Here is a 23,057-nt window from a genome sequence, read left to right on the forward strand (position 1 = left end):
AAACAAATCCCAAACATTCTGTGTTTGTGCAGGGCAGGATTAAGAAATCACTAAGACTTTATGTTGGTGTTTCATTTATTTTGGCAGATCCCCAAATATTCTTGTGATAAAACTTAATCCACAGTTATTTTTTTATAAATTATTGATCCTCTGTCGTTAAATGATGCTCTCTGTTGTATTTTGAACATTGCCTCTTGGGCCGAGCCCATGACTCACACAATTGACCAGTCACATTATGCAGTTATTATACAGTTTATTTTATACAGTTTATATTTCCTTATTATCGGGGCTGAAGCCCAGAAGCTTCAGCCCTTGCATTAATCTCGCCCCTTTGTGTGTGTGTGTGTGTGTGTGTGTGTGTGTGTGTGTGTGTGTGTGTGTGTGTGTGTGTGTGTGTGTGTGTGTGTGTGTGTGTGTGTGTGTGTGGCGCTGTGTGTTTGTGTGGCGCTGTGCGTGCGTGCGTGTGTGTGTGGCGCTGTGTGTGTGTGCGCGCGTGTGCGTGCGTGGCGCTGTGTGTTTGTGTGGCGCTGTGCGTGCGTGCGTGCGTGCGTGTGTGTGTGGCGCTGTGTGTGTGCGTGCGTGCATGTGAGCATACGTGTTTGTTTCCGTCTCAAATTAATAGGGGCATTCCCAGACAAAAACCTTTTCAGACATCAAGTTAAATGCCACTACACGTCCCTCTTCCCTAGTCACAAACAGACCTCAGCACTCATGATTGGCAACCCCTTACAAAACATTGTACCCTTCGCTAAACTGTCATTCCATTTGACATCGTCATCCTCTCAACAACACCTCAGAGCACTGCAGTGCAGTGACAATTACATTGCTCTCTGTTACAAGAGAGAGTCTAAACAATGGTTCCCAAGCAGTGTCTGTCTGTATGCGCACCCCCCCGTTCCCCTCTCCAGTCATTGGACTGGACATGGTTTATTAATGTTCTTAGAGATGGAGAGAGGAGAGGAAGGAAAAACATACTACTCTACATTTCCCTCAGTGACCCACATTCAGCAGCAGACACTTTCTGGTCCCCCTCTCTCATCTCACCCCTTACCTCCCCTCCCCTCCATACCTTGGCTGAATCTCCTTCCCCCCCTCACCCATGTCTGTCACGTCCCTCTCGATCCCACTCTCCTGTTTTTTGGTGTTGCAGCAGGCTCTGTGGCTAGGGGTTTACTGCTTACTCATGGAAACGGACAGAGATTCTGCTTAGGGGGCGCTTTGCTTACTGCTCAGGGGGGGAAGGCAGGAAGCCGTGACAATAACAAACTAGCTACAGTCCAGTCACTTACAGTACAACCACTGCTCAGACGTACACACAGCTCACTGGCGTTAAACATTTTAAGAAGTCTGAACTTCTGTTCTGGGTTACAGTTACAGAATGTATTTTTTGTCTCTTAACAACTCTCCCTACTAAACAAAAGACAAAAGAGGAAGACATTTACACAAGGAGACATTTCAAAAACAAACATTGTGTCAGAATCATGACGTCAAAGACACTGTGCTCCAGCCCCCCCCCAGACACAGCCCCCCAGACAGACACAAACAAACAGTCATTATAAAACCTGGGCCTGGCACAGTAATGACCTGCATGAAACACTGTTCCCTTTATACTTTGAAGTACAAAGGAAGTGAGAGAAGAGAGATGGGGAGGGACAGAGAGACAGAGGTCCTCTAAAAGACTTCAAACAAGAGGTCATCTTAGAGTGTCTGTGAATAGGGCTGGCACAATTACTGAATAACTGTGTAACCAACGGTTACGGATGAAGACCATCATGAAACGGTTATTACGGTGACCACGGTCATTTGGCCGGCCCATTACCGTCACAGCCCTATCTGTGAACCACTGTTATCCTTTCCCCTCCATTCTGAGCTAATAGAAAGTCAACATTGAGGAGTGTGTGAGTTTAGTTAACAAACACAAGGAGAGCAGAGGAGATGAATCAGCCAGCTATAGCAGCCAAATCCATCGAGGCGTGACTCCAGGCGGTGTCCCAAAGGAGAGTCATCAGAAACACACAGGACAGCCTGTTACTAAACAGGCCTATATATACCCACAACACCGTGCTACTCATGCAGACTAACTCCATTCATTAAGTCACCACTTCTCGTTTGCTGTTGAAAAACAGCTCAGTCTCCGATACAATGTAAGTGGGAAAAACCTGGTTCACAGAAGCCATGACATTGTTATGGGGGAGTAAAACAAATGTCCTTGACAATCACATCGTAGGCTATAACATTTCCAAGTTTTCAAAGGTTGGATACCTTAAACAGGAAGTGTGTCTTCCTTCCTGTTCCTGGTCTACTTCCTGATGTCTACATCCTGGTTGGAGACAGAGTGAAGCACCCTGTGCCATCAGACAGAGACAGAGACAGACAGACACTACCATGCTCTCTCTGTCAGGGACAACACCCACACTGTTACAACACAGGCCTAACAGCCTCTGGTTTAAAGTTGTCCTTAGGGGCACAGATCTAGGATACGCTAACCCTCCACATATACAGTGGGGCAAAAAAGTATTTAGCCAGCCACCAATTGTGCAAGTTCTCCCACTTAAAAAGATGAGAGAGGTCTGTAATTTTCATCATTGGTACACTTCAACTATGACAGACAAAATGAGAAAAAAAATCCAGAAAATCACATTGTAGGATTTTTAATGAATTTATTTGCAAATTATGGTGGAAAATAAGTATTTGGTCACCTACAAACAAGCAAGATTTCTGGCTCTCACAGACCTGTAACTTCTTTAAGAGGCTCCTCTGTCCTCCACTCGTTACCTGTATTAATGGCACCTGTTTGAACTTGTTATCAGTATAAAAGACACCTGTCCACAACCTCAAACAGTCACACTCCAAACTCCACTACGGCCAAGACCAAAGAGCTGTCAAAGGACACCAGAAACAAAATTGTAGACCTGCACCAGGCTGGGAAGACTGAATCTGCAATAGGTAAGCAGCTTGGTTTGAAGAAATCAACTGTGGGAGCAATTATTAGGAAATGGAAGACATACAAGACCACTGATAATCTCCCTCGATCTGGGGCTCCACGCAAGATCTCACCCCGTGGGGTCAAAATGATCACAAGAACGGTGAGCAAAAATCCCAGAACCACACGGGGGGACCTAGTGAATGACCTGCAGAGAGCTGGGACCAAAGTAACAAAGCCTACCATCAGTAACACACTACGTTGCCAGGGACTCAAATCCTGCAGTGCCAGACGTGTCCCCCTGCTTAAGCCAGTACATGTCCAGGCCCGTCTGAAGTTTGCTAGAGAGCATTTGGATGATCCAGAAGAAGATTGGGAGAATGTCATATGGTCAGATGAAACCAAAATATAACCTTTTGGTAAAAACTCAACTCGTCGTGTTTGGAGGACAAAGAATGCTGAGTTGCATCCAAAGAACACCATACCTACTGTGAAGCATGGGGGTGGAAACATCATGCCTTGGGGCTGTTTTTCTGCAAAGGGACCAGGACGACTTAACCGTGTAAAGGAAAGAATGAACGGGCCATGTATCGTGAGATTTTGAGTGAAAACCTCCTTCCATCAGCAAGGGCATTGAAGATGAAACGTGGCTGGGTCTTTCAGCATGACAATGATCCCAAACACACCGCCCGGGCAACAAAGGAGTGTCTTCGTAAGAAGCATTTCAAGGTCCTGGAGTGGCCTAGCCAGTCTCCAGATCTCAACCCCATAGAAAATCTTTGGAGGGAGTTGAAAGTCCATGTTGCCCAGCAACAGCCCCAAAACAACACTGCTCTAGAGGAGATCTGCATGGAGGAATGGGCCAAAATACCAGCAACAGTGTGTGAAAACCTTGTCAAACGTTTTCTGTAAGTCTTCACCTCTGTCATTGCCAACAAAGGATATATAACAAAGTATTGAGATAAACTTTTGTTATTGACAAAATACTTTTTTTCCACCATAATTTGCAAATAAATTCATTAAAAATCCTACAATGTGATTTTCTGGAATTTTTTTCTCATTTTGTCTGTCATGGTTGAAGTGTACCTATGATGAAAATTACAGGCCTCTCTCATCTTTTTAAGTGGGAGAACTTGCACAATTGGTGGCTGACTAAATACTTTTTTGCCCCACTGTACTAACTGTAACTTAACTGTTGAAAATACTAAACTGACCTTAGATCAGTGCCTAGGGGCAACTTCATTCTTCTCCCACATGAGATATATCCCTTCATACCTTCAGAGCTAGCCAAGGCGGCCAGGGTTATGTACAGTACATAGGGTTATGTAAGAACTATACTGTATAATAATAGCTGAATAAGACTATTCACCATATGATCTGTGATAGTCCACATTATGTTTGATTACGTGTTTTCAATCAATCAACCAATTATCTATTCACAAACAGGTAGTGTAGGTCTGAGCAGAGCACAATGACAACAGAGGGAGATAAGACAGATATGCACTGAGTATACCAAACATTAGGAACACCTTTCTAATATTGAGTCCCCGTCCCCATCCCCCCTTTTGCCGGAAGCGTTCCACAGGGATGCAGGCCCCATGTTGACTCCAATGTTTCCCACAGTTGTGTCACGTTGGCTGGATGTCCTTTGGGTGGTGGACCATTCTTGATACACACGGGAAACAGTTGAGCATGAAAAACCCAGCAGCGTTGCAGTTCTTGACACAAACCGGTGCGCCTGGCACCTACTACCAAACCCCGTTCAAAAGGCACTTACATTTTATGAATTTCCCATTTCAGCCTCTGAATGGCACACATACACAATCCATATCTCAATTGTCTCCAGGCTTAAAAATCCTTCTTTAACCTGTCTCCTCCCTTTCATCTACACTGATTGAAGTGGATTTAACAGGTGACATCGATAAGGGATCATAGCTTTCACCTGGTCAGTCTGTGTCATGGAAAAGGCAGGTGTTCTTAATGTTCTGTACACAGGGTACAGCATAGTAGTGCTGTAGGCCTATAGATCTCCAGCTTGACTTGTTGTAGTCCTGTTTGTTCTATGTACATTTTAGGTGTGGCAAAGTAGCTCCTTGCTCAGAGCAGAGTTGTGGTGTTCTCTTTCTGTTGAACAATAGCTCAGATCCCACTACTTCACTAGATTAGACAGGCTAATCTGGTGGCTATTGCTCTGAAATAGACAGGAATGCAGCCTCAGTTTGGACTCCTATCTTTAGGCTGGTGCGCTCCCTTACGTTCTCGCTCTCACGCTGCTGGGAACATTTCTTCATCACACTTAGTGTTTGGAGAGCTGTCATGGAACTGAACAGAGCTCAGAGCTCCCAATGAACCCACAGTGGAAACACACAGTCCCAGTGCCAAACACTGCAGCAACACACAATCCCAGTGCCAAACACTGCAGCAACACACAGTCCCAGTGCCAAACACTGCAGCAACACACAGTTCACTTTCTCAAAACACTCTGTCCAACCCTACAATCACACACACTGTTCTAGGCTTGTATACAATGTAGCAGAGTATGAAGTGGAAGAGTGGGGAGCGAGTGTGTGTGGGTGTGGCGCACGTGCGTGCGTGTGTGCATACTTTAGTATAGTATATATGCGTGTGTGTACGTGTATGCAGTGTATACTATTTGAGCGTGTGTACTGAGTGCAGAGTATCCTGTTTGAATGGGAGAGGTTGCTGATTTCCCAGAGACAGAGGGAGTCCAACTACAAATACAATCTGTGCCCTTTCCTACTTCTGGCATCTGACCCAATGTCCAAGGCATGACATCACGAGGAGTTTGGCCATTTATGTCCAGAGTTTGGGAATGAAAACAGCAGACTGTAGAGATGAGCGTACAGATAGTGCTGTAAACTGAGCCTTCTCATCTGATAGTACTTCTAGTTTCTAATTCTAGCATGGCTGGAAAAGCCAGAACGACTCTCCATAATCTGCATACAATACTGAAAGAATGTGAGGAATCTGCTTTGTTTTGTTAAATTGCTCCTGCCATGTGTTTGCTGAGATGCGTTGCAATACTGGGATGACTCAGCAAGTTGAAATGACATAACATACAAACCAGCTGTATAATCTGCTTTTCTTGGTACTCAAGAGAGTGTTGTAGCACAGCTTCGCCAGGCCCTACCACACGGTCAGAGTTCGAGCCGACAGACAGACGGACAGACACACACACACACCTGTCCCAGTCTACACCTACCAGGCAGTCTCTCTGCAGGGTCTTCATCAAGGCATTGTAGGTGTCAGCGTCGAAGTAGAGCCCTTCATGCATGTCCTGGAAGTCCAGGTCCTTGTAGACGGGACAGGCCTTCTCCCTCTCCTTCCTGGAGGCACGTCTCTTGTAGGTGGAGCCCTTCAGATCGTACTTGTAGTTCATCTTGACAGAGCGCGGCAGCACGTTATTCATCACCACCAGCCGGATGTTGACACCTCCAGACTGGATGCAGTATAGACCGTAGAACTTAGGCAACAGCGTGCGTGGGTTCTGGTTCAGGTTCTGTGTGTGGATGTGGGAAGAGAGGTGGATTGCAGTTAGTAGATTATAAAGGTTCTGCATTGGTTAGAGTTCATATAGCTCTGAATACTCAGTTAACCATTAATCCCAAACCTTAAACCTCAGTATTATTCCACTGTTTAAAAGGCCTGAGACTAGATTTGCAACCTAAATTGAACCCTAAATCTTATATAGTGCACTACTTTTAAACATAGCCCTATGGGCCCTGGTCAAAAGTAGTGCACTGTATAGGGAACACAGAACAGATTGGGTAAGTTACTCACCATGTAGTAACCTGGGAGTAGTTTCTGGAGAAACTCTGCCTCTTTGTGCTGGACGGTTTTGATGATGAACTCGTCATCGCTGGTCAGGTAGAACAGAGAGCCGCTGGCCCCGGGATTGGACAGCTCAATCAGAGGCTCATTACAGATGGAGTACTGAGGAGAAAAACAACAACACATAATATAACTGGTGTAATATGCCTGTAAAAACAACACAACTGGTTTAATATGCCTGTAAAAACATCACAACTGGTTTAATATGCCTGTAAAAACAACACAACTGGTTTAATATGCCTGTAAAAACAACACAGCTGGTTTAATATGCCTGTAAAAACAACAACACAACATAACTGGTTTAATATTCCTGTAAAAACAACAACAACACAACTGGTTTAATACAGTGCCTTGCGAAAGTATTCGGCCCCCTTGAACTTTGCGACCTTTTGCCACATTTCAGGCTTCAAACATAAAGATATAAAACTGTATTTTTTTGTGAAGAATCAACAACAAGTGGGACACAATCATGAAGTGGAACGACATTTATTGGATATTTCAAACTTTTTTAACAAATCAAAAACTGAAAAATTGGGCTTGCAAAATTATTCAGCCCCTTTACTTTCAGTGCAGCAAACTCTCTCCAGAAGTTCAGTGAGGATCTCTGAATGATCCAATGTTGACCTAAATGACTAATGATGATAAATACAATCCACCTGTGTGTAATCAAGTTTCCGTATAAATGCACCTGCACTGTGATAGTCTCAGAGGTCCGTTAAAAGCGCAGAGAGCATCATGAAGAACAAGGAACACACCAGGCAGGTCCGAGATACTGTTGTGAAGAAGTTTAAAGCCGGATTTGGATACAAAAAGATTTCCCAAGCTTTAAACATCCCAAGGAGCACTGTGCAAGCGATAATATTGAAATGGAAGGAGTATTAGACCACTGCAAATCTACCAAGACCTGGCCGTCCCTCTAAACTTTCAGCTCATACAAGGAGAAGACTGATCAGAGATGCATCCAAGAGGCCCATGATCACTCTGGATGAACTGCAGAGATCTACAGCTGAGGTGGGAGATTCTGTCCATAGGACAACAATCAGTCGTATATTGCACAAATCTGGCCTTTATGGAAGAGTGGCTAGAAGAAAGCCATGTGTTAAAGATATCCATAAAAAGTGTCGTTTAAAGTTTGCCACAAGCCACCTGGGAAACACACCAAACATGTGGAAGAAGGTGCTCTGGTCAGATGAAACCAAAATTGAACTTTTTGGCAACAATGCAAAACGTTATGTTTGGCGTAAAAGCAACACAGCTCATCACCCTGAACACACCATACCCACTGTCAAACATGGTGGTGGCAGCATCATGGTTTGGGCCTGCTTTTCTCCAGCAGGGACAGGGAAGATGGTTAAAATTGATGGGAAGATGGATGGAGCCAAATACAGGACCATTCTGGAAGAAAACCTGATGGAGTCTGCAAAAGACCTGAGACTGGGACAGAGATTTGTCTTCCAACAAGACAATGATCCAAAACATAAAGCAAAATCTACAATGGAATGGTTCAAAAATAAACATATCCAGGTGTTAGAATGGCCAAGTCAAAGTCCAGACCTGAATCCAATCGAGAATCTGTGGAAAGAACTGAAAACTGCTGTTCACAAATGCTCTCCATCCAACCTCACTGAGCTCGAGCTGTTTTGCAAGGAGGAATGGGAAAAAATGTCAGTCTCTCGATGTGCAAAACTGATAGAGACATACCCCAAGCGACTTACAGCTGTAATCGCAGCAAAAGGTGGCGCTACAAAGTATTAACTTAAGGGGGCTGAATAATTTTGCACACCCAATTTTTCAGTTTTTGATTTGTTAAAAAAGTTTGAAATATCCAATAAATGTCATTCCACTTCATGATTGTGTCCCACTTGTTGTTGATTCTTCACAAAAAAACACAGTTTTATATCTTTATGTTTGAAGCCTGAAATGTGGCAAAAGGTCGCAAAGTTCAAGGGGGCCGAATACTTTCGCAAGGCACTGTATGTCTGTAAAAACAACAACACAATACAATATGCCTGTAAAAACAACAACACAATACAACTGGTGAGGTACAGTATGCCTGTAAAAACAACAACACAATACAACTGGTGAGGTACAGTATGCCTGTAAAAACAACAACACAATACAACTGGTGAGGTACAGTATGCCTTTAAAAACAACAACACAATACAACTGGTGAGGTACAGTATGCCTGTAAAAACAACAACACAATACAACTGGTGAGGTACAGTATGCCTGTAAAAACAACAACACAATACAACTGGTGAGGTACAGTATGCCTGTAAAAACAACAACACACAATACAACTGGTGAGGTACAGTATGCCTGTAAAAACAACAACACAATACAACTGGTGAGGTACAGTATGCCTGTAAAAACAACAACACAATACAACTGGTGAGGTACAGTATGCCTGTAAAAACAACAATACAACTGGTGAGGTACAGTATGCCTGCACAACCATAACCTAGTCGCAGATCTGTTTGTGCTGCCTCAATCAAGTCCTGTGGTCATTGAACGAGCTGCCTCATCCTGGGAAACGTCCTCAAGAAAACAAGGTTCTCGCCTGATTTACAAAACACAACTTATACCATGGACAAACACCTAACACACCGTCCGTTGTTTACTGTGTGGTTAAAAAATAAGAAGTTGTATTCCAATTGGTGTGGTCTGGGACGCAAACATACTGTTTCATTCATTTAAAGATGCTTGTGTGGCTTTTATAGCACGGTATTTCATTAACACTCACCCACGCACGCACACCCTCTCCCTTACCTCACACACCCTCTCCCTTACCTCACACACCCTCTCCCTTACCTCACACACCCTCTCCCTTACCTCCCCCTTACCTCACACACACTCCCCCTTACCTCACACACACTCCCCCTTACCTCACACACCCTCTCCCTTACCTCACACACACTCTCCCTTACCTCACACACACTCCCCCTTACCTCACACACACCCCCCTACTTCACACACACACACACCCTCTCCCTTACCTCACACACACTCCCCCTTACCTCACACACCCCCTGCTTCACACACACTCACACACACACACACACACACACACACACACACACACACACACACACACACACACACACACACTCTCCCTTACCTCACACACACTCCCCCTTACCTCACACACACTCCCCCTTACCTCACACACACCCCCCTACTTCACACACACACTCTCCCTTACCTCACACACCCTCCCCCTTACCTCACACACACCCCCCTGCTTCACAGACACCCCCCTGCTTCACACACACCCCCCTGCTTCACACACACACACACACACACACACTCTCCCTTACCTCACACACCCTCTCCCTTACCTCACACACACACACCCCTACTTCACACACACCCCTACTTCACACACACACACATACCCCTACTTCACACACACACACACACACACACACACCCCTACTTCACACACTCACACACACCCCTACTTCACACACACACACACACACACACACACACACACACACACACACACACACCCCTACTTCACACACTCACACACACCCCTACTTCACACACACACACACACACACACACACACACAACCCATACTTCACACACACACACACACACCCCATACTTCACAAACACACACACACACCCCATACTTCACACACACACACACAAACACCCCACGTAAGGCCAGCGATAAGCCTCAGGGCACGGGTGAATGTATTGTTTCCACCAGCATGTATGTGTGTTTATCAGTTGTACCTTCACAAACAAAGCCCATGTCTGTACACACAAGAACATTTCCAGTTTAGTTTACATGAGATGAGCCTCTGGCAATAGAGCCCACATACAACAACCGTTCCAAGAACATATTTTGTGTTGCTCTCCATATGAACAGAAAAGCCTTAGTCTAACAGAACACCTTCTATGTGGGAATCAAAGGAATAGGGAAGTCAGTGAGGAAAGGCAGTAGTGCTGTGTCCATTAAACACTAACGTTTAATGATAAGTGCAGTAGAAGGGAAACAGCATTGTGTATTCAGATAGATAGATAGAGAGATAGAGAGAGAGAGAGAGAGAGAGAGAGAGAGAGACAGAGAGAGACAGAGAGAGAGAGACATGGGGTTCTCCACAGACTGATGGCAGTCTGCAATCATGTTGAGCCCACAGCACAAACACATCCGCAATGTATTTGCATTCAGGAGCCTGGGGGGGTAGTGTGTGTGTGTCTTAATTAAGCTGATTTGTTGCTCCGGTCTCTGAATAAATGCATAATCAATACAAGGACACACATTAAGACCGTGTTTGCGTCACCCTTCATTCTCTCTCCCACTTCCAATCTGCCCCTCTCTGGCTTTCACTCTTTCTTTGCCTGTCATGTAGCCTTTTGTCTGCTAGCAATGATTACAGATCATAAATGCAGAGCGTGGCAGGGCATTCATAAGAGCTGTGGTGAGGCTGGCTGCAACAGCCTTGACGTAAAGAGTGTTCATCCAAAACCTCAAGCTATGGGCATAATAGAAAAAAATGGTAGAAAATCATTTCAAATGATAAGAAATGTATGAGTGGAATAATATATAGATAACAGATCATGCAGTGAATAGCTGGGCCTGCTCCTGCATACAGTATGATATATTGTATGGTAGTATATATACTGTATGGTAGTGCTGCATATTGAAACTCTATGGTGTATTATCCTCTGCTCCACCTACTCCAGTGATAATGACAGCAGAATACTAGAGAGTGGTAATGACTTTGACCTGAAGGGCCTCTCTCTCTGACATGCCTCCTGAGTTGGATCGGTCAGCACGGGGTTAACTCCTGATACACCCTCTGGGAAATTATAGCCTCATTTCATTTCAATGTGCAGGGGATACAATTAAACCCGTCATAATGAGAGCATGCTCAATTAGCATGACCATTATCTTACACCCAGCCCAACCCCAATCACCACCACCACAGCTGGACACGTAGAACAGGGTAAAACCACTGCTCTCACAGGGTGGCAGGTAGACTAGCGGTTAAGAGCTTGATGTGGAACTTCTTACACAGGGACACTCAAACTCAATCTTAATTGAATCATTCTTTATTTGTCAGCGCGCTGGAGAGATTCCAACAAACTTAATGCACCATAGTAAATGTCTGTCAGGAGCTCTGCTGGGGCAGTCCCAGCAGTTGTCTTATAGAAGGCTATACACAGACAAGTTATATTTGTATGCTTTAGCATAATTAACTAATCACTACCATTTTGTTTCATTCATATCTCTTACCAATACTAGTTCATAACATGTGACAGACCAACACCTCACAAGGCTTCTTCTCTCTAAGCTGAGACCTTGAAACTGAGATATATTTCGTTCTCAAAACAAGGTCTGGGCGTACTGACAAATTACAGCTGCTGTTAGTGAGGATTCGTTAAGTCAGCCACTTGCATGAACACAGAAATTGGTTTATAGAACAGCACATGAATAGAACACATAAATGAGTTATAAGAAAAGCACATGTATAAAATTTCATAACAAGCTCAACAGGTCGCTGGTTTGAATCCCCGAGCTGACAAGGTGAAAAGAAATCTGTTGATGTGCCCTTGAGCAAGGCACTTAACTGTAATTGCTCCGGTAAGTCGCTCTGGATAAAAGTGTCTGATAAATTACTAAAATGTATACATGTAAAATACACTTTAGTCACCACTGATCCCAATGAATTTATTGTAGAAAGCTACTGTACATGATAGGTAGGATGACCTCTAACCTATGGGATGTGTCTCGACCAGGTGCAGTGCTTAGACCTACCAGGTAGTCATCTGGTTTGATCCCGAAGAGCTCTCGGAAGTAGCGGAAGGCCAGCGGGGCGTAGGTTTTGAAGCGGAAGTCTGGGTAGTGGTGCGCCGGTGTCAGGTTGCTCCCTTCACTGATGGAAACAAGACCAACCAGACAACATAGACAGAACAGAACAGTTAGTTAGAATATCCTCACAAACACAAGCAAGTAAGTTTGGACAAAGCCTTACAAAGAAATCTCAGCTGATCAGTTCACAAATGTAGAAAACTATCACTATTACTGATCTAGACTGATATTTTGCAAACAAATATCACACAGTCTCAGCAAAAATGGGGGGGCTATAACTAGAACACAATCTTCATGTCAGAGCATTCAGCCCAGTCAGTTCCATTCAGCGTGGCATGAAGTAACGTAACACACCTCTGTGTGTATTGACATTAATACAGTAACCCATGATGGCAAGCCAGATGAACTGGTATTCCAGTGGCACACAGCCCTGTTTAGTGGTCAGAGCCTGGAGAGCGAGAACAGCTCTGATTACCCTAAACAAGACTCATACAACACCTTAACACAACACCATAAAACACCATAACAACACAATACAACACAATACCACACCATAAAACACAATACAACACCATCTTACAACACCACACCATAAAACACAACACCACACCATAAAACACAACACCACACCATAAAACACAATACCACACCATAAAACACAATACCACACCATAAAACACAATACAACACCATAAAACACATTACAACACCATAAAACACTGTACAACACACAACACAATAAAACACCACACAACACCACACAATAACACCACACAACAAAACAACACCTTGCAACACACCACACCATAACACCTTACAGCACCATAAAACACCTTACAACACCACAAAACACAATACAACACCACACCATAAAACACAATACAACACCATAAAACACCACACAACAACACCACACAACAAAACAACACTTTGGAACACATCACCATACAACACCACACCATAACACCTTACAGCACCATACCACACCATAACACCTTACAGCACCATACCACACCATAACACATTACAGCACCATAAAACACCTTACAACACCACACCATAACACCTTACAACACCACAAAACACCTTACAACACCACACCATAAAGACAATACAACACAGCACCTTACAACACAATACAACACCTTACAACACAACACCTTACAACACAACACAACACCTAACAACACAATACAACACCTAACAACACAATACAACACCTTATAACACAATACAACACAACACCTTACAACACAACACCTTACAACACAACACCTTACAACACAACACAACACCTAACAACACAATACAACACCTAACAACACAATACAACACCTTACAACACAATACAACACCTTACAACACAATACAATAGACTAGCACTATGATGATATGAGCTCTGTGTCCAATGAAAGAGAGAGAGACTACATAAGAAACATTTATGTTTTCCTTTCTTCCTCTCTCTACTATATGAGATACTGGCATGGCTCACATAAAGACTGACCCAGTTTAACATGAGCCTGTAGCTGTGCCAGGTGGAACAGAACACAGGGGGTCTGCTGGGTGATTAGCTTAGCTCCAGATGCTCCTAGAAATCTTTTAGAGAATAACAACTCCCCTAAATCCATTAACAGTGGGTTAACAAGGCTGTGTTTTCCAGGGAATCTCAATGCCAAGCTGCTTTTGAAACCATGTTTTTGGACTCTGACTTGGCTAAGATGTTGAGCCGTACCGCAGTGCTTTCACTCAGCAACAGGATTTTTAAAATATTTTTTTTATTTCACCTTTATTTAACCAGGTAGGCTAGTTGAGAACAAGTTCTCATTTACAACTGCGACCTGGCCAAGATAAAGGACAAGCTACAACCTGGCTCTGCTGTGTAACACAATAGTTGTGATTATCAGCCTCCTCCTGAATGAAATCACACTGCTTGGGTAGTGTGTGTGGGCAGCAAGGAGAATTACCTCCAACTGCACAGAGCCATGTGCTGCCTGCTGTGAGTGCAAGGCCTCATATTAGAACCATTTAGACTAATGAGAACTGCACACAGCTATGACAGTGTCTTTCATAGCGTACTTTTAGAGAAAATACGACTAGACAAGTTACACCAGATAAACAACGTGAGAGTCAGAAAATGTCTGAGAAATACAGGCATCCAAAACCAGCCTGGGGCTCCCGAGTGGCGCAGTGGTCTAAGGCACTGCATCTCAGTGCTAGAGGCATCACTACAGACCCTGGTTCGATTCCAGGCTGTATCACAACCGGCCGTGATTGGGAGTCCCATAGGGCGGCGCATAATTGGCCCAACGTTGTCCGGGTTAGGGTTTGGATGGTGTAGGCCATCATTGTAAATAATAATTTGTTCGTAACTGACTTGCCTAGATAAATAAAAATGAAATAAAACAAGTAGAGTGAAGGGAACCCCTGGAGATGAGGGAAGTAGAGGAGGACCACCTCTGAGCGCTCTCTGTCACTCACTCAGTCATGTATCTCTCAGTGGAGAGAGAGAGCGATAGAGGGGGAGGGAAAGAGAGAAAGAGATTGAGTCAATAACTAGGGCTGTCCTGTTACTGTATGCATGTAGTTACGTTGCCTGTAGTCACATCATGGCTTAACCTTCCTCCACTGGGTCTGTTTGTTTTTCCTCCCTGGAGAGTCTGTTGTCTCTTCTAGCGTGGGTTAAAACACATGGCCTCTCCAGTGTTGCTATTGTCACCTGCCCTCTCAGTTAAAAGATGCCCATGAAGACAAAATGACAACATATTACACGCTCTCTGTATGTTTGGCAAAACTCGTTCATTTCAACATTCTGGGGTAGCTATTGCACCTGGGTCAAGTAGAGTCATTTACGTTACCCTGCAGTACATACACGGAGTATACAAAACATTAAGGACACCTGCTCTTTCCATAATATAGACTGCCCAGGTGAATCCAGGTGAAAGCTATGATCCCTTATTGATGTCACTTGTTAAATGAAGGGGAGGAGACAGATCAAAGAAGGATTTTTAAGCCTCGAGACAGATTGTGTAGATGGGTGCCATTCAGAGGGTGAATGGGCAAGACAAAATATTTAAGTATCTTTGAACATGGTATGGTAGTAGGTGCCAGGTGCAGAAGATTGTCAAGAACTGCAACGCTGCTGCGTTTTTCACACTCAACAGTTTCCTGTGTGTATCAAGAATGGTCCACCACCCAAAGGACATCCAGCCAACTTGACACAACTGTGGGAAGCATTGGAGTCAACATGGGGTGAAACTCAATTTTAGGAAAGTGTTCCTAATATTTGGTATACTCAGTGTATATTGAAATTAGCATAATGATGGTGAAACTCAGTCTGTGAGTATAAACTGACAGCATGTTTGAATATAGTTTCTATTGAAGGACAAAATTTGCATGTCCTGATGTGCCATTTGGAAAGTGACACACAGAAAGCATTTCCTAGTCCAAGTCTCCACAAGGCTTGGAAGGGAAAGAGGCTAGTCAATCAAGAGGTTGAAATTCTTTGTTGATTTACTGTTTTTCATTTGGGAAGGGGTTTGTTGAATTTTTTGATCATTTTGTTCAGGAACAGATTCTCTAGATCAGGAGTGTCAAACATATGGCCCGGGAGCCGGATCAGGTCCAATCCGGCCCGCGGGTGGTTTGAGTAAAAATACATAATTTAAATTATATTTTTTGGGGAGGGGTAAACGAAATCAGTATACTTTAAAATGACTAAAAACGAATGGAAACTGTGTAGACATTTTTATGGACTTAAATTCATACAGCATCTTGACTGTGTCCAGCTCGCTAATAATCACCGAAATGAAAACTAGACAGTCCGGGAGCATCTAAAATTCCAAAAATGATGGATAGAGGACTATTCCTATGCACATTTTGACAGAGAATAAATAATGACACATTTTCAGTGTGGCACTCCGGACCTCATGGAAGACCAAATGTGGCCCCCGGGCAAAATGAGTTTGACACCCCTACTCTAGATTTTGAGCAAAATGTGTGAGACATAAACGAGAAGCTGATTCAAACAGTGACGTGGTCTGATGGCACTAATGATATCATCTCTTACACGCTCTGTGTGTATGTTTGTGCGCGTTTGTGTGCTTGCGTGTGTTTGTATGCATGTGTGTATGTGTACGTGTTCATGCGTGAGATTTCCTAGGTGTGTGCTGGGTTAGATAATGTGTTTCTTTAAGCTGATGATGTAATTATTAAGAGAGAGGATTGCATGGCCCAAGCACGGCACGCAATACATTTTGCACTCTGGCATTAAGAGACACAGTATGTGGATTCCCAGGGTATTGGGTATTCAATCCACTAGAGAGACTGGGTTCGCACACCAGGACTTCAACTAGCTGATTCATTCTCATGTTAAATGATAGATGCCTTTTTCTATTCTTTGGGATATGAACCCTGGGAATCCATCTCTCTCCGTGTATCAATACTGTTTAAGGAGAACGCCTCCTCCCTCTCGTCTCATGAAGTGATCCAGACATGAAGCTATCCTATTTCAGCTAGCAGACAGATTGAGCTCAACCTAAGTTCCTCTTTTCATTCACAGTCTCACTACAGAAAGGCAATGAGTCACTTCACAGCAGCACCCACAAATAGGTTGTAGTGTTTCTAATGGACCTATCATTATGGTTCATCTACTCAGGATGTAAAGCATGTTTTTGTGTGAAAGCGTACGCAAATACAATATATGTGACTCGTTTCTGGAAACTAGGATTGTGTCGCGTGTCACTACTTCACAAGTTTTTTTGGCAGAAATGCCTTCTGGAACATGTGAACTTTCATGTGCTTTAATAACAAACTTGTATGCTATCTGTAAATATGAATACAACATTTTAATTATGAGCCAAGTTGGTTCAGCCACAGAAAGACAGGAACCTTCCCGCTAGCCATGATTGGCTGAGATAATGGATGGGCTGGACATGCCGAGAGATGAGTTCGGATTGGTCTGCCATGTAGCATGCTTCTGTCTATAAGAAGAGCTGCTCAGTGTGTGTAGGTAATACTTTCTAAGACAGCTTTTTGGAAAGATATCACAACTGCAAAAGAGTTGCTAATGCTCTCCACTTTCTGGAGGACCGAGTTTTGAAACCAGGGGAATGCCCGGTGGAAGCAAAGTATGATAGCTAAGGAGAATGATACAATTTCTGCGTTTGTTTCCATATACGCGGAGGGGGTCGAAAAGAGAACACACAGAAGGCTGTTGTATAGAAAACCTGCCTCCGGATTACATCTTCAAACAAAGTGGAATTTATAAACTTCAGAAGCCTTTTAAAACCTCAAATACACTTCTAGTTTTATATTTCCTGCATTGCAGTGAAGTTCTCCTGCAACAAGGTGATCAAATTAAGATTCTACATCTGTAGCATCACTATAATCATCAGTAATGTCCCTGCTCCTCACCTGGGCAGGAAGACACTCTCCACAACGTAGAAGTCCTGCATGAGAACATCTCTGTCAGGTTTGGAGGTCAAGTTTCCCACCGTGTAGCCAATGCCCAACTGGATGGCCCCCTTCAGGGCCGACGACGTGGTCTGGGGGTGAGAGACAACCAAACACACCAATCAACACATAAATCAACCAATCAACAAATCAATCAAGCAATCAACCAATACATTTATCAATTACATGTTCATTTGTATGGTGCTTTTTACAAAGATTTTTTTCACAGTGCTAAAAAGGAAAGCAAACTAAGCATAAACTCCAAAGGGCAAGAAGGGCAAAATTCCCTAGAAATAGTGTACTGAGAACTCTTTTAGAGGCATGTCTTGTAAAGGAAGCAAATGGAAGATGGGCGTTCAGGATTATACAATACAGTCAGAAAACAATGTCAGATTCTCTGAAACAAGCACGTTACAGTAATGACATTGAAAGCCAGCTGATGCCAAGATGGCTGGTTATTTTTACAAATTACACTGTTACATACAGTGGGGCAAAAAAGTATTTAGTCAGCCATCAATTGTGCAAGTTCTCCCACTTAAAAAGATGAGAGAAGCCTGTAATTTTCATCATAGTTACACTTCAACTATGACAGACAAAATGAGGGAAAAAAATCCAGAAAATCACATTGTAGGATTTTTAATGAATTTATTTGCAAATTATGGTGGAAAATAAGTATTATAAATACTTTTTTTTGCCCCACTGTAGCTTCAATAGTTCTGAAAATATCAAATAAATTACCTAGATGTTTCAAATAGCCTGCACTTTTTGCAATAAGCCCTGTTACATTGTGTGCGCCAAAATCCCATCACCACCATTGATGTCTAATCCAAATGAAAATACAGTAAAGCAGCAAATGGACTGTGAGCTTCCCAGGCATGCTACTTCTGAAAGGTCAGGACATCATGTACCAACTGTGTAGAAGCAGGACATTAAAGGGACTTCAAAAGTGAAAGCTTCTTGGACTTCATCCTAGTGATGAATGGGAATTCATTCCAACAACACTCACTGTGAAACTTCCCTTCATGGTTCTCAAAAAAGGCCAAACAAATCCTGCCAGAGAGAGCAGTGAGGAGGTGTGGCGGGACGAAACTTTACCTTCTTGTATGTTTTCTCTCCGCTTGTGTTCCGATACCCTCCCACTCCATTTTCTGTGGTCGTTGACATCTGATGAGAGGAGAGCAGAAGATGAAGAAACTCACTGGTCACAAGATTAGTATGAAATAAACAGTATTTTCAGGTGCTTGGTCTGTGGTACAGGAATACATTCAATTCTCACTGACTGAGTAGGAATAAATTAATCTTGGATTATTGCATCATGTTAACTCAAGACACAGCTCACAAAGACAGTTTTTTCCACAACCGTTTTTTCTCAATCCAGACGAGATCAACACAGAGGCCTTCAAGTTTTACTTTGACTAATAGAACCATGTAGATTGATGACGTACGCGTTTTTAATCTAAGGAGAAATTGGCGTGCTAAACACAAATGTTTGTAGTGACAAAATGTCGTCGGGTGCCGGGTTCTAAAAGCATATAGTGAAGAGTTGAGCAATTGTTTACTAGGCTTGGGCGGTATACCCTATATACGGGGGTATTTGCAAATAGCCACGGGATGGTTTTTCAATACCGTCAAAACTATTTATTTCAAGTTTTTCAAAAAATAAAAAAATAATAGAAGTAGCTACTTTTGAAGTTTATATACACCTTAGCCAAATCCATTTAAACTCGGTTTTTCACAATTCCTGACATTTAATCCTAGTAAGAATTCCCTGTTTTAGGTCAGTTAGGATCACCACTTTATTTTAAGTAAGTGAAATGTCAGAATAATAGTAGAGAGAATAATTTCTTTCAGCTTTCATTTCTTTCATCACATTCCCAGTGGGTCAGAAGTTTACATGCACTCAATTAGTATTTGGTAGCATTGCCTTTACATTGTTTAACTTGGGTCAAACGTTTAGGGTAGCCTTCCACAAGCTTCCCACAATAAGTTGGGTGTCACGATCATCGAAATAACATTCGAACCAAGGCGTAGCGTGATATGGGTTCCATATCTTTTATTTCGTGAAACGCACAAAACAATTGAAAAAAAGCAAACAAAACTTGAAGCTATGTTGTGCTCACAGACAACTACACATAAACAAGATCCCACAAAAAAACAGTGGAAAAATGGCTGCCTAAATATGATCCCCAATCTGAGACAATGCTAAACAGCTGCCTCTGATTGGGAACCATACCAGGCCAACATAGAAACAACCTCGATTACCCACCCTAGTCACACCCCGACCTAACCAAAATAGAGAATAAAAAGGCTCTCTATGGTCAGGGCGTGACATTGGGTGAAATTTGGCCCATTGATACTGACAGAGTTGGTGTAATGGAGTCTGGTTTGTAGGCCTCCTTGCTCGCACACGCTTTTTCAGCTCTGCCTTACACATTTTCTATAGGACTGAGTTCAGGGCTTTGTGATGTCCACTCCGATACATTGACTTTGTTGTCCTTAAGCCATTTTGCCACAACTTTGGAAGTATGCTTGGGGTCATTGTCCATTTGGAAGACCCATTTGCGACGTACTTCCTTACTGATGTCATGAGATGTTGCTTCAATATATCCACATCATTTTCCTCCCTCATGATGCCATTTTGTGAAGTGCACCAGTCCCTCCTGCAGCAAAGCACCCCCACAACATGATGCTGCCACCCCTGTGCTTCACAGTTACATTTACATTACATTTACATTACATTTAAGTCATTTGGCAGACGCTCTTATCCAGAGCGACTTACAAATTGGAGTTGGGATGGTGTTCTTCGGCTTGCAAGACTCCCCCCTTTTCCTCCAAACATAACGATGGTCATTTTGGCCAAACAGTTCTATTTTTGTTTCATCAGACCAGAGGACATTTCTCCAAAAAGTACAATCTTTGTCCCCATTTGCAGTTGCAAACTGAAACTTTGTACTTTTTTAACATAGGCCAGGCCCGGTTGATACTTCATATCCCAGCGATAACGCTTTGCATTATGCCTGGGAAGAAAACACTTACATTTGCTCAACTTGCCATTGGCTCAACTTACCCAAACATTTTGACTGTATTAGCCCACACCGCTACAAGGGTGCACTTTCATGTTAAGTTTAAGACCTCATATCGAAGTTTATAGTGACACCAACTGATATATAGAACAATCTCAGATACAAGCATCATGAAACCTTGGTGAAAATCTGTTTTTTTGGACCTACAGTATGCTATACATTCAGTCATGCTGAATTGCTCCTTAAAGCTTAATTCTTAAGAAGTTGCCTTAATGTGAAGATGTAAAGCTATCTACAGTATCTGGTCGTTATGTTGATCAATAGGACCCTGCAGATAGGAGTGTCAGTGTGAAGCAGGTATAATGAGCCCACCTTGCTTAGTGAAAAGCTCTGCCAGTGGAATAATGATCAGGACCACATCTCTTAGTCATCAGACCCTGAGTCATGGGGGTATTTCAATCCACAGAGACCCTCTGGAAGAGGAAAGAGGACATAGAGAAAATACTCCATTACATTACTATCATTACAGAGTGAAAGAACAGTAGAAGAATGCCCTCCACTTCAATATTAAAGCTGCTCCTCTTTCATTTTTCAATAGAAATTTGGAAAAATGTCCACCAGCAAATATTTTTTCATTAACAGGGACATTCCGGCAGATATGCCTGTTTCATTATTGGAATTGTTTTTCAAGTGGCCTCTGAAAACATTAATTTCATTTAAAAAATAATTTTCTTTTTTACATTTCCACCAGTTAACAAATGGATTTAATCTATTTCAAAACCCGAAATGATGAACAATTCTGCAGACAATTATCCATTATTTGAGACGGCTAGACAATAGGGTCTTTCAGTGCATTTATTAGTGAGTTTGCATGGTGTGTGTTTCCTCCCCAGCCCTACTGGCTCCCTGCTGTCAGTCACTCCACAAATCACCCTCCACACACAGCCATAACAAGATATGATGCTGCAGTCATAACATCAGTCAAACCTCCATAACATCACTAACACCTCCCCTTGTTTTCCCCACAAAGAGGAGCTCTGCTGTGGGGGTAGAGAACTGTATCTTGCCTATGCCGCTCTGTACCATCACTTATTCATATATCTTTATGTACATATTCTTTATCCCCCTACACTTGTGTGTATAAGGCAGTAGTTTTGGAATTGTTAGTTAGATTACTTGTTGGTTATTACTGCATTGTCAGAACTAGAAGCACAAGCATTTCGCTAGACTCGCATTAACATCTGCTAACCATGTGTATGTGACAAATAAAATTTGATTTGATTTGAGAAGGGGTGTGAGCAGCCATGCCTGCTGCACTAACTGTGCTGGATAAATGACTCCTCGTAAAGCACAGAGACAGTCTGCAGACCCTCAGAGTGTACCGTATGAGAAATAATGGTGCCCCAGGCAGGGCCAACACACAGTCAGACCTGCAGCACAAAGAAGCTCTTATTCACCATTCAGCCACACCATCAGAGTGTGTTTGCCTAATGTGAACATGTCAGCAAGTGTAAAGTGAGTCTTGTTGTTTAAAACCTCTTAAGGATCCACCCTTTTTCCCCCTCAAATGTTCACCTAAAATGACATACCCAAATCTAACTGCCTGTAGCTCAGGACCTGAAACAAGGATATGCATATTCTTGATACCATTTGAAAGGAATGTAGGAAAATATAACACATCAGATCTGGAAAAAAGTTATACAAAGAAAAAAAACATGCATTTTTTTGTACCATCATCTTTGAAATGCAAGAGAAAAGACATAATATATTATTCCAGCCCAGGTGCAACTGAGATTTTGGCCACTAGATGGCAGCGTGTATGTGCAAACTTTTAGACTGATCCAATTAACCATTGTATTTATGTTCAAAATGTTGTGTTCCATACTCTTCTGGAACAGAAACTTTTTTCCGCAAAAATTTCAGTCGTATTGCATCATTGGTTACACTTGTCTGTCCATCATTCATGTAAACAACTACC

At 42.8% G+C, this 23,057-nt stretch overlaps 1 protein-coding gene across 5 annotated transcripts in view; it reads right to left on the minus strand.

The window, feature by feature from the left end:
* Positions 1-23,057, minus strand: part of LOC135513981 (phosphatidylinositol 4-phosphate 5-kinase type-1 beta-like) — a 78,707-nt gene that overhangs the window by 20,109 nt on the left and 35,541 nt on the right. For 3 of the 5 annotated variants that reach the window (XM_064937047.1, XM_064937050.1, XM_064937051.1), the window contains 5 exons: positions 19,152-19,220; positions 18,018-18,148; positions 12,552-12,669; positions 6,725-6,877; positions 6,147-6,443 (listed from right to left, as the gene is read on the minus strand). In XM_064937047.1, the coding sequence (XP_064793119.1) occupies positions 6,147-6,443; positions 6,725-6,877; positions 12,552-12,669; positions 18,018-18,148; positions 19,152-19,220 (768 nt within the window). Of the gene's footprint in view, positions 1-6,146; positions 6,444-6,724; positions 6,878-12,551; positions 12,670-18,017; positions 18,149-19,151; positions 19,221-21,451; positions 21,553-23,057 lie in introns of all 5 variants that reach the window. The other 2 variants (XM_064937048.1, XM_064937049.1) reach the window with 1 other exon arrangement.

Source organism: Oncorhynchus masou, chromosome 25 (genome assembly GCF_036934945.1).
Source record: "Oncorhynchus masou masou isolate Uvic2021 chromosome 25, UVic_Omas_1.1, whole genome shotgun sequence".
Taxonomy (NCBI): domain Eukaryota; kingdom Metazoa; phylum Chordata; class Actinopteri; order Salmoniformes; family Salmonidae; genus Oncorhynchus; species Oncorhynchus masou.